This window comes from Carcharodon carcharias, chromosome 19, assembly GCF_017639515.1.
Source record: "Carcharodon carcharias isolate sCarCar2 chromosome 19, sCarCar2.pri, whole genome shotgun sequence".
NCBI classification, from domain to species: Eukaryota; Metazoa; Chordata; class Chondrichthyes; order Lamniformes; family Lamnidae; genus Carcharodon; species Carcharodon carcharias.
Window position 1 is genome coordinate 88,667,764 of NC_054485.1, and position 17,181 is coordinate 88,684,944.

General features: G+C 44.1%; 1 protein-coding gene across 5 annotated transcripts in view; it reads left to right on the forward strand.

The window, feature by feature from the left end:
• Nucleotides 1-17,181, forward strand: part of LOC121291130 — a 39,691-nt gene that overhangs the window by 7,351 nt on the left and 15,159 nt on the right. For 2 of the 5 annotated variants that reach the window (XM_041212203.1, XM_041212204.1), the window contains exons 3-9: nucleotides 1,368-1,730; nucleotides 3,792-4,133; nucleotides 6,121-6,462; nucleotides 8,758-8,877; nucleotides 11,959-11,977; nucleotides 12,323-12,360; nucleotides 13,957-13,997. In XM_041212203.1, coding sequence (XP_041068137.1) covers nucleotides 1,368-1,730; nucleotides 3,792-4,133; nucleotides 6,121-6,462; nucleotides 8,758-8,877; nucleotides 11,959-11,977; nucleotides 12,323-12,360; nucleotides 13,957-13,997 — 1,265 coding nt within the window. Of the gene's footprint in view, nucleotides 1-1,367; nucleotides 1,731-3,791; nucleotides 4,134-6,120; nucleotides 6,463-8,757; nucleotides 8,878-11,958; nucleotides 11,978-12,322; nucleotides 12,361-13,509; nucleotides 13,829-13,956; nucleotides 13,998-17,181 lie in introns of those variants that run through there. The other 3 variants (XM_041212206.1, XM_041212205.1, XM_041212207.1) reach the window with 3 other exon arrangements.

Sequence of the window (17,181 nt, forward strand, 5' to 3'; positions counted from 1 at the left end):
TCACTCCTTCCACTACCAACTCAAAGTGGCAGCAGCGTGAACCATCTACAAGATGCACTGCAGAAACTCACCAGTGCTCCTTAGACAGCACTTTCCAAATCCACGAACACTGCCATCTAGAAGGACAAGGGCAGCAGACACATGGGAACACCACCATCTGGAAGTTCCTCTCCAAGTCACTCACCATCCTGAGTTGGAAATATATCACCATCCCTTCACTGTAGCTGGGCCAAAATCCTGGAACTCCTTCCCTAACAGCACTGTAAGTGAACATACACCACGGGGCAGTTCAATGGGCAGCTCATTGTCATCTTCTCAAGGGCAATTAGGGATGGGGAATAGATTTTGGCGCAGTCAGTGACGCCCACATCCCGCCAATAAATAAAAAAAATCCGTGGCTTCAAAATTGCCATTCTTGCTTTCAAATCCCTCCATGGACTCACCCCTGTAATCTCTGTAATCATTTCTAGCCTTCAACCCTCCAGGGTATCAGTGTTCCACTAATTCTGGTCTCTACCACCCTGATTTTAATCACTCCACCATTGCGGCCGTGCCTTCAGCTGCCGGCCCCAAGCTTTGGAATCCCCCCCCCCCCTAAAGCTCTCCACCCCGACCTGTCCCTTCTCCTTTAGGATCTCTTTAACACTACCTCAATGAACAAACTTTTCGCCATTTTCCCTACATTTGGCCTTCCGTGGCTTGATGTCAAAATTTTGTTTTTTAGCAGGCCCATGTACCTTTAGGACATTTTAACGTGGTAAAGGTCCTACATAAACGCAAGCCGTTATTGTTGTCCATTGATCACAGAATCACAGAATTGTAACAGTACAGATGGAGGACATTCTGCCCATAGTGTCTGCACCAGCATTCTGAATGAGCATTTCTCGTGCCTCCTCCCCATATTGTATCTTTTCAAATAATCATATAATTCCTTCTTCAGTGCCTCGATTGAAACGGCATCCACCACACTCTCAGGCAGCGCATTCCAGCCCCTAACCACTCACTCTGTGAAGAAGTATTTATTTCTCATATCACTTTTGCTTCTTTTACCAAATGCCTTCAATTTATGCTGTCTGGTTCTTGAGCTTTCCACCAGCGGGAACAATTTCCTGCTATCTACTTTGTCCAGGACCCTTGTAATTTTGAATTCTTCTATCAAATCTCCTCTCAGTCTGACACAGTCAGTTTCTGTCATAGCAGTTAATTAACTAGAATTACACTGAACCCCAAGCATAGAAGCAGGCTCCATTCCTGTGGTTGTACTCCGACCGAGCCTCCTTTTATTTCTCTTCATATCCCCACACTATCATTTCCCTAAGTCCCAACTTCCACTCAGACAGCAGAAACTGTTGCTCTCTCCTTTCCAGGAATTGACGCCGAGAAGTTCGGTGTTTTTCAAAAGCTACCCAGGATTCTGGCGGAGGTGGGGCAGACAGTGCACATCCCCTGTAGCTTCATGGCCAACGTCAACAAGGCGATAGGGTCTTACCAATGGTACCAGGGCGGCAGGAATGGCATTGAGGTTTCCAATGAGACAGCAGAGTACAGAGGGCGGATCCTCAAATCCGGAGAGGATTTTATGCAAGCCCGAGACGCCTCCATACGATTAAGGGACGTGAGAGTGAACGATTCCGGACGGTATTACTGCAAGATTACATTGATGCAACTGGGCGAGGAATACGGAGCAGGGACAGAGCTGACTGTGAGAGGGACAGAGCTGACTGTGAGAGGTAAGCGTCTCGGCTGCGTGCACAATCGGGGCAAGCAAGGGAGGGGAAGATCAACATAGAAACATAGAAACTAGGAGCCGGAGTAGGCCATTAGGCCCTTCGAGCCTGCTCCATCATTCATTATAGTCATGGCTGATCGTCCAACTCAACAGCCTGCTCCTGTTTTCTCTCCATATCCTTTGATCCCTTTCGCCCCAAGAGCTATATCTAACTCCTTATTGAAAACATACAATGTTTCGGCTTCAGCTACTTTCTGTGCTAACAAATTCCACAGGCTCACCATTCTCTGGGTGAAGAAATTTCTCCTCATCTCAGTCCTAAATAGTCTACCCCGTATCCTCAGACTGTGACCCTGGTTCTGGACAACCCATCATCGGGAACATCCTTCCTGCATCTACCCTGTCTAGTCCTGTTAGAATTTTATAGGCTTCTATGAGATCCCCCTCATCCTTCTGAACTCCAGCGAATATAATCCGAACCGACTCAATCTCTCCGCATATATCAGTCCCGCCATCTCAGGAATCAGTCGGGTAAACCTTCGCTGCACTCCCTCTATAGCAAGAACATCCTTCCTCAGATGAGGAGACCAAAATTGCACACAACATTCCAGGTGTCAGTGTAGTTGGCCTGTCTGTGACTGGCCCCTATGCTGGGATAGCTGCCCTACAGGGAATGCCGGAGGCAGAGACGCACTCAGCGACAGAGATGAGACTATTGAACCATTTTAAATAACCGATCGCTTTCTGGGGGTGAGATTGAACAGGTGGGGAGGGGATGTGGAACGGGCGATATGGCTTTTAGAGCCCGTCGTACCACACATCCAATATTCAGTGTTACTGAAGCCAGTGGAATTGAATATGGGGCGATGCTTATAAGGGGCGATCAATGTCACATCAATTGTTTTGTCCGATTTCACCCCGGTTTATGTTTAAGTAGCGGAGGAAGCTTCATGTTAAAAAATAGCACATGTTGGAGAACATGTTTGGTTCCATAGTTACAACCAGGAGTGCGCTGATAAAAGGAACTCTTTATGGCTTGTTTAACTATTCAGCCCGGCTTCTATTGCGCTTCAAATCAGATAGTATCATTTTTCTTTATAGTTCCAGAAATTAAGGCTGAGTTCAGAGTTATCCAGTAATCCTCTTCCATAATCTTGGAGACCTCTATGACGTCAGTCCTGAGTTTCGTCTTTTCCAAAGGAAAGAGTACCGGCCTGCTTAATAATTCCTCATAGGGGTGACCTCTCAGTTGTGGTACTATTCCTGCAAATCGTGCTTGCACATTCTCTGTGCCTCTATATGGCTATTTATGATATGGAGACCAGGGCTGAGCACATTAATTTAAGTATAGCCTAATCAACAGTTAATATGATTCAAATCTTAACAAATTCTGCTTTGGCGAAGAACTGAATGGACATAAAATCCGCTGTTCGCGGAATGATGCAGTGCCGAAGAGCCCATATCGGTGTCAGCTCTTCAAAAGCCCCTCCTAGTTAGACCCTGCCCTTTCCCCCAGGAGCCTGCCAATATTTCGCTTTGAAGGATACAACCATTTTCCTTTTCGTGAGTTATTATTGGACCTGCTTCCGCCACCCTTTCATTCCAAGTGGCACATTCCAGGTCAGAACAACTTCGCTGCGATAAGAGCAAATTGACCGCGGATGCTGAAAATTTGAAACAAGAACCAGAAAATACTGGGCAAGAAAAAACTCAGCAGTGACAGCATCTGAAGAAGAGTCATGGGGACTCGAAACGTTAACTCGGTCTTTCTCTCCACAGATGCTGTCAGACCTGCCGAATCTTTTCCAGCACTTTCTATTTTTGTCGCTGTGATAAATTCTTGGTTAACATTGCGCTGAACTACCTCCGCCGCCACGCACACCCCAACCTCTCCACCCCCCACCCCCCCCCCCCCCCCCCCCCACACACACACACACCTCATCACTGCACTTTGTTTGCCCAGCTTTAACCAGTTCCCAATGTAAGCGCTCTTGCACCATTGTCCTTCCAAGTCCCAACTTCCACTCAGACAGCAGAAACTGTTGCTCTCTCTTTCTTCCAGGAATTGATTCCGAGAAGTTTAGTGTTTTTCAAAAGCTGCCCAGGATTCTGGCGGAGGTGGGGCAGACAGTGCACATCCCCTGTAGCTTCACGGCCAACGTCAACAAGGCGATAGGGTCTTACCAATGGTACCAGGGCGGCAGGAATGGCATTGAGGTTTCCAATGAGACAGCAGAGTACAGAGGGCGGATCCTCAAATCCGGAGAGGATTTTATGCAAACCCGAGACACCTCCATTCGATTAAGGGACGTGAGAGTGAACGATTCCGGACTGTATTACTGCAAGGTTATATTGATGCAACTGGGCGAGGAATACGGAGCAGGGACAAAGCTGACTGTGAGAGGTAAGCGACTCGGCTGCGTGCACAATCGGGGCGAGCAAGGGAGGGGAAGATCAGCATAGAAACATAGAAACTAGGATCAGGAATAGGCCATTCGGCCCTTCGAGCCTGCTCCACCATTCATTATGATCATGGCTGATCATACAACTCAACAGCCTGCTCCCGTTTTCTCTCCATATCCTTTGACCCCTTTCCCCCCAAGACCTATGTCCAATTCCTTCTTGAAAACATACAATGTTTCGGCCTCAGCTACTTTCTGTGGTAAGGAATCCACAGGTTCACCATTCTCTGGGTGAAGAAATTTCTCCTCATCTCAGTCCTAAATGGTCTACCCCGTATCCTCAGACTGTGACCCCTGGTTCTGGACTCCCCCACTATCGGGTGCATCCTTCCTGTATCTACCCTGTCTAGTCCTGTTAGAATTTTATAGACTTCTATGAGATCCCCCTCATTCTTCTGAACTCCAGCGAATATAATCTTAACCGAATCAATCTCTCTTCATATATCAGTCCCGCCATCTCAGGAATCAGTCAGGTAAACCTTCGCTGCACTCCCTCTATAGCAAGTACATCCTTCCTCAGATGAGGAGACCAAAATTGCACACAATATTCCAGGTGTCAGTGTGGTTGCCCTGTCTGTGAATGGCCCCTATGCTGGGATAACTGCCCTACAGGGAATGCCGGAGGCAGAGACGCACTCAGCGACAGATTTGATTCTATTGAACAAGTTTATATAACCGATCACTTGCCGGGGGTGAGATTGAACAGGTGGGGAGGGGATGTGGAACGGGCGATATGGCTTTTAGAGCCCGTCGTACCACACATCCAATATTCAGTGTTACTGAAGCCAGTGGAATTGAATATGGGGCGATGCTTATAAGGGGCGATCAATGTCACATCAATTGTTTTGTCCGATTTCACCCCGGTTTATGTTTAAGTAGCGGAGGAAGCTTCATGTTAAAAAATAGCACATGTTGGAGAACAGGTTGTTTGGTTGCATAATTACAACCAGGAGTGCGCTGATAAAAGGAACTCTTTATGGCTTGTGTAACCATTCAGCCCGGCTTCTATTGCGCTTCAAATCAGATAGTATCATTTTTCTTTATAGTTCCAGAAATTAAGGCTGAGTTCAGAGTTATCCAGTAATCCTCTTCCATAATCTTGGCGACCTCTATGACGTCAGTCCTGAGTTTCGTCTTTTCTAAAGGAAAGAGTACCGGCCTGCTTAATAATTCCTCATAGGGGTGACCTCTCAGTTGTGGTACTATTCCTGCAAATCGTGCTTGCACATTCTCCTAATCAACAGTTAATATGATTCAAATCTTAACAAATTCTGCTTTGGCGAAGAACTGAATGGACATAAAATCCGCTGTTCGCGGAATGATGCAGCGCCGAAGAGCCCATATCGGTGTCAGCTCTTCAAAAGCCCCTCCTAGTTAGACCCTGCCCTTTCCCCCAGGAGCCTGCCAATGTTTCGCTTTGAAGGATACAACCATTTTCCTTTTCGTGAGTTATTATTGGACCTGCTTCCGCCACCCTTTCATTCCAAGTGGCACATTCCAGGTCAGAACAACTTCGCTGCGATAAGAGCAAATTGACCGCGGATGCTGAAAATTTGAAACAAGAACCAGAAAATACTGGGCAAGAAAAAACTCATCAGTGACAGCATCTGAAGAAGAGTCATGGGGACTCGAAACGTTAACTCGGTCTTTCTCTCCACAGATGCTGTCAGACCTGCCGAATCTTTTCCAGCACTTTCTGTTTTTGTCGCTGTGATAAATTCTTGGTTAACATTGCGCTGAACTACCTCCGCCGCCACGCACACCCCAACCTCTCCACCCCCCACCCCCCCAACATACACACACAGACCTCATCACTGCACTTTGTTTGCCCATCTTCAACCAGTTCCCAATGTAAGCGCTCTTGCACCACTGTCTAAGTCCCAACTTCCACTCGGACAACAGAAACTATTACTCTCTCCTTCTTTCCAGGAATTGACGCCGAGAAGTTCAGTGTTTTTCAAAAGCTGCCCAGGATTCTGGCGGAGGTGGGGCAGACAGTGCACATCCCCTGTAGCTTCACGGCCAATGTCAACAAGGCGATAGGGTCTTACCAATGGTACCAGGGCGGCAGGAATGGCATTGAGGTTTCCAATGAGACAGCAGAGTACAGAGGGCGGATCCTCAAATCCGGAGAGGATTTTATGCAAGCCCGAGACGCCTCCATTCTAATAAGGGACGTGAGAGTGAACGATTCCGGACTGTATTACTGCAAGATTACATTGATGCAACTGGGCGAGGAATACGGAGCAGGGACAGAGCTGACTGTGATAGGTAAGCGTCTCGGCTGCGTGCCCAATCGGGGCGAGCAAGGGAGGGGAAGATCAACATAGAAACATAGAAACTAGGAGCAGGAGTAGGCCCTTCGGCCCTTTGAGCCTGTTCCGCCATTCATTATGATCATGGCTGATCGTCCAACTCAATCACTTGCTCCCGTTTTCTCTCCATATCCTTTGATCCCTTTCGCCCCAAGAGCTATGTCCAATTCTTCTGGAAAACATACAATGTTTCGGCTTCAGCTACTTTCTGTGGTAACCAATTCCACAGGTTCACCACTCTCTGGGTGAAGAAGTTTCTCCTCTCCTCAGTCCTAAATAGTCTACCCAGTATCCTCAGACTGTGACCCCTGGTTCCGGACTCCCCCACCATCGGGAACATCCTGCATCTACCCTGTCTAGTCCTGTTTGAATTTTATAGGCTTCTATGAGATCCCCCTCATTCTTCTGAACTCCAGCGAATATAATCCTAACCGACTCAATCTCTCCTCATATGTCAGTCCCACCATCCCAGGAATCAGTCTGGTAAACCTTTGCTGCACTCCCTCTATAGCAAGTACATCCTTCCTCAGATGATCAGATCAAAACTGCACACAACATTCCAGGTGTCAGTGTGGTTGCCTGTCTGTGTCTGGCCCCTATGCTGGGATAGCTGCCCTACAGGGAATGCCGGAGGCAGAGACGCACTCAGCGACAGAGATGAGACTATTGAACCATTTTAAATAACCGATCACTTGCCGGGGTTGAGATTGAACAGGTGGGCAGGGGGAGTGGAACAGGCGACGTGGCTTTTAGACGTTTCTTCGGGCCGAAACAATAGGACATTTTTAACGCTTCCATTCAAGTAAATGACTTGAGGGTGCACGATTCCGGGATGTGTTACTGCCGCGTGACAATGAAAGGTGTCTGCGAGGAATATGGAGCAAGGACACAGCTCGCTGTGAGGGGTAAATTACTCTCCCGTCTGAAATAACATGGAAGTGAAATTACCATTGTCCATATATTCTGGAGCTAGATAACACCGGGGGGTCACACACTGTCGTACCTGCCACCCCCCCCCCCTCACCCCGCACCCCCCCCCCCCCCCCCCCCCACCCCCCGCCACCCCACCGTGCGACGGGCTGGGGCAGCGGGTCAGACACTGTCCTTTCCCCCTCTGGGACTGGGTGGGACAGTGGGTCAGACACTGTCCTTTCCCCGTCTGGGACTGGGTGGGACAGTGGGTCAGACACTGTCTTTATCCCTTTATTTCTCTTTATAACTTTATTTCACCACATTTCTATTTCTCTTTAGTTCTGATGCAGAGTCATATGGACTTGAAACGTTAACTCTGCCTTCTTCACCACAGATTCTTCAGACCTGCTGAGTTTTTCCAGCAATGTTTGTTTTTGTTACTGCCTTCTGGGTTGGGTAAGGCAAGCACGGCTTTCACCTCTGGTTTTCGGCAGGATGGTTTCAACGTCTCCTGCCACTTGTCAATAGGATGAGCACAGTGTTAAGTTCGCTGTGAAGCAATTATCACCCTTTCCCTCACCTTTCCCCCACCATCCTGATTCCCTGACATTCCAGTTAGTGGGAACTTATAACAAGCAAATCGGAAGTCTGTAATCTATGAAGGAGCTTGACTGCTTGGTTGTCAGTTTGCAAGTCAACTGGGAAAAGTATTCTGAAATCAATAAAAGCTTCAAGTCTAATAACTAATTGAATATGCCAATGAAGCAATGTACTTATAATCTCTTGGATAGACTAGAATGCACAAGTGGGTAAGTGATGGTACAGGTGCTTAGAGTTCTGTTTGGACCACATTTGAAGTAGTGCATTCACTTTCACTCAGCAAAAGAAGTATTTGCCTTAGACGTCCACAACCCTGATTCACCAGAATTAGACTTGGATGTGGTGTTTAAGTTGATTAAAGGGTTTGGTACTGTGAATGGAGATAAATTATTTCATCCGGTGGGAGGGTCAAGAACAATGGCTCATGACTTCTAAATTTAAGATTCACAATTGAATAGTGAAGCCAGGAAGCAGCACTTCACATGAAAGCTGATGGAAATTTGGAACACCCTCTGATAAAACTGTTCAACTCAGGAAAGCTGAAAATTTCACAAGTGAATTGTATAGACTTAATTAGACAATGATAGCAAGGGATACGGTACATAAATGGGTAGATGGAGTTAAGATTCTGATCAACTGTGATCTAATTGAAAGATGGAATGGATATTGGTAGGGCTGAATGGCCTCGTCTTGTTCCTCTGACGCAACGTTTCTATCTGACTTGTTCTCTTCTCCATAGAGAAAACAAAACCTGTCAAGAGCCTATTGTCAATCCTGATCATCAGCAGCGTGGTGGAATTGGGCCTCCTTCTGCTTGCCACACCCTACTGTGTGAAGTTAAGCAGAATGAATGGTAAAGGTGTGTATCTTTGGCTGATTGGTAGGTGTTATGGTTGTAAAATATTGCGCTGTGAGATTTAGATTTGTATATTTAAGGTTGAGGTATGCATTTGGCAGCGGTAGGAATACAGGGGAGAATGAGAAGAGTAATATAGTAGAGATGGTACTTGACCAGTAACACACTGATGGCCAGTGAAAACCATACTCTAGTTCAAGGGTCATGTGATGATTTGATAGGGTGGGGAATGTTTATGAAAGTAACATAATTTCGGAAAAACGCACATGGGGATCTCTTCATGCTTTGACCTGCAAGTAACTTCAGGTAACTCATGATGCCCTCTCAAGTACGAGCTAGTTAGTTATAATAGCAGTTCCTTCAAGAAAAAAAGCTAATTAACACCCTCCCAGGGAAATTATGAATGGATTAAAAAGATTATCTTAATGAACAATTTTTTAAAAAATGGATGTGCATCCCGAAACCATGCAATGTAGCAATCGAAATTTAAGAGCCACTGTGTAATTTGTGTGCAGCAGGGTAGGAAATTGTTCTGGATATACAAACATATCAATTGAAAGCAGGAATAGGCCATTGCCACCCCCACCCCCCCCCCCCCCCCCCCCCACCCTCCTGACCCCCACCCACTCCTAAGCCTGCTCCACCATTCAATAAGATCATGGCTGATCTGATTGTAGCCTCATTTCTACGTTCCACCTACCCCCCAATAACCTTTGACAAGGCAAGAATCTATATACCTCTGCCTTAAAAAATATCCATTGACCCGGCCTCCACCCCTCTGTGAGGAAGAGAGTTCCAAAGAAAAAATAATTCTTCTCATCTCCGTCTTAAATGGGAATCTTCTTATTTTTCAACTGTGTCCCCTAGTTCTAGTCTTCCTCACTAGGGGAAACATCCTCTCAACATCCAGCCTGTCAAGTCCTCGCAGGATCCTGTATGTTTCAATAAGATCACCGCTCATTCTTCTAAACTCCAGTGGATACAGGCCTAGCCTGTCCAACCTTTCCTCATAAGACAACCACCACCTCCATGCCACACCCCAGGTATCTGTCAAGTGAACATTCTCTGAGCTGCTTCTAACATATTTATAGACTTTCTTAAGTAAGGAGACAAAAACTGTACACAGTACTCTAGATGTGGCCTCACCAAGGGCAGCAAGATGCCCTTACTTTCATATTCCATTCCTCAGGCAATAAACGGTAACATTCCATTTCCCTTCCTAATGTTAATGCCACATGGTCAGTATCGCCTGGCTGCCCGTAACTTGTCCATCCAGTATTCAGTCATTTTATTTACTCATTCATGAGATGTGTGCATCATTAGCAAGGCCTGTATTTATTGTCCATCTCTAGTTCTGCTTTGAGACAACTGTGAGACTTGCCATGCCACTTCAGAGGACAGTTAGGAAGCGGCCACATGTGTGAACCAGACCAGTTTTTGTATGTCAGTTTCGTGGTCATTCTTGCTAGCCTTCTAATTCTAGATGTCTGAATTTGTTTATAATCCTTCAGAGGATGTGAGCACCGCTGGCCAGGCAGCATTTGTTGATCACCCCAAATTGCTCTTGAGAAGTTGGTGGTGAACAACCGCAGCCCAATTACTTAACTGAATTTAACATCCTGTGCTGACTTGCTGTCTTTGAAACTCATGTCTCCTGATCAGTAGCCTGGGCCTCTGAATTACTGGCTCAGTAACCTAATCACTATGCAACTCTACCAATTTAATATACTGGATCTGAATATTGGGTGGCACATTTAACAGGCTGCCAACCCAATATTGATCATGGCATGCTAATCCTCAAGGTTATACCTACAACATCTCTCACTTTGGTTGTTTCATGGAGGTTTGCAAAGAGCTGCCTTCTCCCCTCACTGGTATCTGCTCGAATTTTCAATCAGAAAACTGTTCATAAATGCAACTTGAGGCAATTGCAAATAAATAGGACATGGAGATAGGCATCACATCTCAGTTGCCTCCCCAAGGCTGCATGGTCCAATAAGATAAGCGTTTGGACACTTTCTGCTCTGGCAGTTAGCACTACATATCCGATGCTTTGTCATTATGCTATGGGAAATAGGTGCACAAAGTTTTATTGGGATTCTTGTTTTATCCGTTACTTTAACTTAAAGGCAAACATGTCCAAATTAACAGGAAAATCTATCACATAAAATAGCAATTTAATTAAAACCTACTGATACACTGATTTTCACATGACAACCAAGTATAAAAGCTTAGAACAGTAATATTTCCGTAGAAATTATAGAATAGAATCAGCCTATTCAGCCCAACTGGCAATGTCAATTGTTCGCTGAGCTTCCTCCCTCCCTACTTCATCAAACTGTATCAACATAACCTCCAATACTTCCTTTCTCATGTACTTATCTGGCATCCCCTTAAATGCATCTCAGCTATTTTCCTTGATTGCCTCATGTGCTAGCAGCATTCTGGTCACATTGTTGGTAAAGACGTTTCACCTTCCTGCATTTAATATCTAACTATCTAACTGTTTATTTATCTAACTGCCTATCCATCTATCTGCGTATCCATCTATCCATCAGCCCCCCCCCCACCACCGTCAGTCCCTCCGCCTGTCTGTCCATCCCTCTGTCCTTTCATCCCTTCCTCCCTCCATCCATCCATCCCTCCCTCCATCCGATCGTCCTCCGTCCGTCCATCCTTCCATCCATCCATCCTTCCATCCTTCCATCTGTCCCTCTGTCCATCCCTCTGTCTGCCCTCCCATCTGTCCATCCCTTTGTCCCTCCGTCTGTCCCTCCATCCATCTGCTCCTCTGCCCATCCATCTGCCCATCCACCAGTTATACACTCAACCTTCAAGTGGAAATATCTTCTCTATGTTGACCCCTGAAAGACTCTCAGAATTTCTCTTAGGCCGCCCTCAATCAATTTGCATTTATATGATACATTTTCATGTTTCTCATACACACTGAATCACTTGGCACATACTTTGAAGTGAAGTTACTATTTCTCCATGTGTAGAACTTGTAGCATCAAGTAATAAAAGTTAATTGAAACGTAATGTCATTTGTAATCCAATTTTCTTTCTCATCTCCTTATTCATTAGACACTCAACAGGCTCAAAGGTGAGTAATTATCAGCATATATATTCATATGTTACGAAATGCACACAGTTAACATTCAAAGTAATTGAAGGAGTTTTCATCCGGGTGGGGTTGGGGCATCAAAGGGAGGTAGAGGCCTAAACCTTCATCACTTAAAAAAAACTTGGATATGCAGTTGAGGTGGCACAACCTACAGATCTAAGGGCCAAGAACTGGGGAGCCATATTTGGCTGGAAAACTCATTTCTGGCTAGCACAGACAAGAGATGCCAAAAAGTCTGCTTCTGTGCCTTAAATCTTTCTATGTTTTGATGGTTTTATTTAATGAGAAAATATGGTTGAGTTTTTCCATTTTCTTCCTTTCCAGACAAGATACAGTTATTCCAGAAATTGCTTGCATGGAGGGTAAGTAAAGCTGATTTTATGTCATGGACAACAATATCAGCTTCTATGGGGTATTAGAACCAGATGTTTTCCATTTATGGGGTTTAAACGTGCTTAAAAGTTTGCAATTTAGTACTCAAGTTATGGTTCAGAAACACCAGGCTGTTCATGCATTACAGTTGGCTTAACTCATTTTTTTTTAAAATAAGACTTCATTACATTTTACACATCCTCAGCCTCTGAAGGCATCACTTTGTTTTCTTCTCTTCTATTTGACAAAAATGTCATGTCAATAAATGCAATTCCATCTTACAACAGGCCTTCAGTCCGCAGTTTGTATTAGTGTACATTGGAGAAGCTCAAAGTTGTGTAGGGAAAGCACAATTACAATCCCAGGGAAACAGATACATTATTGAAGGAAGGGAAAAATTGCAGGGGTGTGTGGAAAGAGTGGGGAAATGCGAGGAACTCAATTGCTCTGCAAAAGGGCCAGGACAGATTCAATGAGCATCACCCTGTACTGTGCATTTCTACTCTGTGATTCTATTCTATTTATGACATTAGTGAACAAATGCACAAGACATCCCACTGTCTGATGTTATAAGATACTTTAGTGTTGAAATTGGATTTGATTGGAGTCACAGAAATGCTGGAATCATATTTTATTGATCATTATACCAGACGCCTGATATTCACATCTATCAAATTCAATATTGAATATTAACTGTGTGGGTCTTCAATGGGATTGCATGCAACATCTGTTCTACCTCCCGAACCATAACCCTGTCCATTGGTTGAGATGTAATATTGCACAGGGTACAAAACCAGTGTTTCAAGCAATCTCTTTAGTTTCCCAATCAGTATTAAAATTGCAATTGTTTCAATTGACTTTGTTGAAATATAGAACCGACTTTGTTTCTTTTAAAATGTAGTCACTTGATTTGGCACAGATTACCTGCAGAAAGTATTTCTTGAAATGCAAGTGATGCAATGAAACTTGATTCTTTATTAACACCCATAAGAAAAAGTTGCAGCTATTTTGGACAACTATTACTGGGATCTTCCTGAAGCACTGGATGGCTAATTAATTAATTTGTACACTGCAAGGTCACACAATCAGCAAGTGAGAGTATTAGGCATTAAATTGGTTCTCATTGGGATTGCTTGTAGGAAGTATTTTGGACAGTGCAATGCGAGAGCACCCTACTCTTCTTTGGATGGTGTATTTGGATCTTATGTCCTCCAGAAGAGGCAGTCAGGATTTCTGTTTAAGATCTCACTGAATGAGGAACTTCTGACAATGCAACATTCACTCAGTACTGGATGAAAATGATAGGAAGAGCATTCTTCTCAGGCTTTGGAGTGCAACTTGAATCCACGACCTTCACCATTCAGTGTTGCAAACTAAGCAAAGCTGGAATGGCCAAACAGTCTCATAGATATGCTTGTGAGGCATCTTACATATAATAAACACTTACTATAAACAAAACCTATACTTGTAACATTTTTTTCAATCAAGAATTGCCATTATTATAAAGAAGTGCAACCTCCTACTCACCACGAGCAATGCCAGAGGACATATACCTGTATGTCTCATATTTATAATTTGTTTTGCAGATAATATAACATCAGTTCTATTGAATGAAGTGGAAGATATGGTAAGAACTTAGCAAGAAGGCAAAATCACATCACTTGAAATTCCCAACATAGGTTTTGAGTAACAAATCCCGAACTTCCCACTTATTAAATCATATATTAAGTCATAGAAATAACTATGCTGTTGCTGAAAATAAATACCATTATCGAACAGGAAGGTTAAATGGGTCAGGTTTTATGACAAGAATAACTGAGGCTGAAAGTGCTCACTGTTATAATGGGGTAAACCTGCCAGCAATGTTTGGTGTCTGCAGTTAATTGGAGAAATTGAGAACTTGCTGTCAGAGGTAACCCACTCCCCATAGGGTCTGCTGCTGCTGCCCTTGCCCAAAGCCTTGGCACTGAAAGAAATGCAATGCCTTGAACTTGGAGCACTTACTGACTAGCTCTCCTAAAAAATGGCTGAAATAATTAGAGCTGGTGTATTCAGAAGTAAGTGAGTTTTTAACAGTATGAAAATTACTGCCAAAAGACCTATTTGGCTCTGAGAAAAAGAAACAATTTTACAACTGTGAAGTCTCTTTCTCTAAAAAGGTTATTAGTTTTGAAAATTTAGATATGATATCTGTATTTCACAATCTTTATTTCACTTTTTGTGTATGATTTAAACCTAATTTATAGTCTTTACTTTATACATCGTGGTTTGCACATTGGGATACAAATTAATTGAAGGTGGCAGTGTAACTCAACTATATTCAGCACCTGATATTCAGTTCCATTGCAGTCAATTTAGGTGCAGCATTTAATCAAGAGTGAATCTGATTGCATCTGTTTTGTGCTGTGTCCCGAGATGAACTGTTACTCCTGTGTGTGCCAGTGAGGGGCCTTACATCTGATTGGCTGATGAGCCTCCATGTTCCCAGTCTTGTTCAGAGATGACTTCGACCACCTATCAATGGTGCCTCGCTCGATCATAAGCCACATGAAAACATGTCTGCACACTGAAGTCCGCAAGAAATAATAATAATAATTCTGGGTAGCTGTCAGCGAGGCAGCTAGTGCCATTTCCTCATCTGCATGATCCAGTCATTATAATTTTTATCTACTCAGTGGATATCAAATAACCATAGGAAACATGGCCATCCTTCAGATTTAATTTTTCACAAATAAATCATAATATTTCCATTTTGTTCCAAATTCATAACATACCCCCACTGGCAAACTATGGGAAGGATATGGTTTAGCTTTATTTGGATTTAGTTACAAGGATTCCCAACAGCTTCTAATAGCAATCAGGCATTTCTGCTCCTTCTTTATTGAGCGTTTAATCTGTAATGAGAAATATCTTCAAATACTGTTTTTTCATTGATCCATATTCATTAAGCCTTACGCTCTAAAGTCTGTATCCTCGATATTTCTACTGTTTCCCGTTATATGCAGGAATTTAATTAATAAAAGAGGAGGAGGCGTTGCATTATTAGTTAAGGAGTCGTTTACTGCAGTAAGGAGGGATGATATCTTGGAGGGGGCATCGAATGAAGTTTTGTGGGTACAGCTTAGGAATAAAAAAGGGGTAACCACATTGTTAGGTGTTTATTATAGACCCCCAGATAGTCAGCGGGAAATTGAGGAGCAAATATGTGCATAATTTGTGGAGTTGTGTAAAAACAATAACAATAACAATAGGGTGATTTCAACTTTCCCAACATTAATTGGGAGAGACATAGTACTAAGGGCTTGGATGGAAGGGATTTCTTGAAATGTGCTTAGGAGAATTTTTTAGGTCAATATGTAGAGGGCCCAACAAGGGACGGTGCATTGCTGGACCGAATTGTGGGGAATGAAGCTGGACAGGTGGCTGAGGTGGTGGTGGGGGAGCATTTTAGTGAAAGCGACCACAACATGGTACAGTTTACGTTTGTTATGGACAAAGATATCGACAATTGAAAAAAATGTTTTGGATTGGGGGAGAGTGGGTTTTAGTAAAATAAGGCAGGATCTGGCCAGGGCAGTCTGGGAACAGTTACTTGTGGGGAAATCTACAGAGAAACAGTGGGGGGTGTTCAAAAAGGAAATGGGGAGGGTACAGGCTCAACATGTTCCCTCTAGGTTGATAGGAAGGAGTAACAAGCCCAGAGAACCATGGATGACCAGAGATATTCAGGTTACGATGAGAAGGAAAAGAGATGCTTTTAGCAGGTACAAGGGAAGCAAATCAACAGAGGCATTAGTGGAGTACAGATAGTGCAGGGTTGAGCTTAAGAAAGCAATTAGGAGAGCAAAGAGGGGATATGAGAAAGCTCTGGCTGGTAAAAATAGGGAAAATCCCGAGATATTCTATAAGTATATCAGTGGGAAGAGGATAACCAGGGAAAGAGTAGCGCCCATAAGGGACCAAAGGGGCAATCTATAGGTGGAACCAAAGGACATCGCTAGAGTGTTGATTGAGTACTTCACGTCCGTCTGCACCCAAGAGAATGAGGATGAAGGTATCAAACTCGGGGAGAGAGATTGCGAGGTTCTTAAGCAAATTGATATAGGGAGTGACAAGGTATTGGAGGTGTTGTCAGGCTTAAAAGTGGACAACTCCCCAGGTCCGGATGATTTTTGTCCTAGACTGCTGAGGGAGGCAAGGGAGGAGATCACAGGGGCTCTGACCCAAATTTTTAATTCCTCTCTGGTCACAGGGGAGGTGCCAGAGGACTGGAGAACAGCTGATGTGATTCTGCTATTTAAGAAGGGTTGTAGAGATAAGCCAAGGAACTACAGGCCAGTGAGTCTCACGTCAGTGGTAGGGAAACTATTGGAGAAATTTCTGAAGGAGAGTATCTATCTCCACTCGGAGAGGCAAGGTTTGATCAAGGATAGTCAGCATGGCTTTGCCAGAGGGAGGTCATACCTAACAAATTTTACTGAATTTTTTGAGGAGGTGACCAGGCACATAGATAAGGGTAGTGTAGTTGATGTAGCTTATATTGATTTTGGCAAAGCCTTTGACAAGGTCCCACATGGGAGACTTATAAAGAAGCCAAAGGCACATGGGATATAGGGTAATTTGATAAGGTGGATTCAAAATTGGCTTAGTTGTAGAAGGTAGAGGGTGATGACAGAAGGCTGCTTTACTGACTCGAAGCCAGTGTCCAGTGGGGTACCACAGGGATCTGTGCTTGGTCCCGTATTATTTGTCATTTATATAAACGACATAGATGACTATGTGAGGAGTATCATTAGTAAGTTTGCGGATGA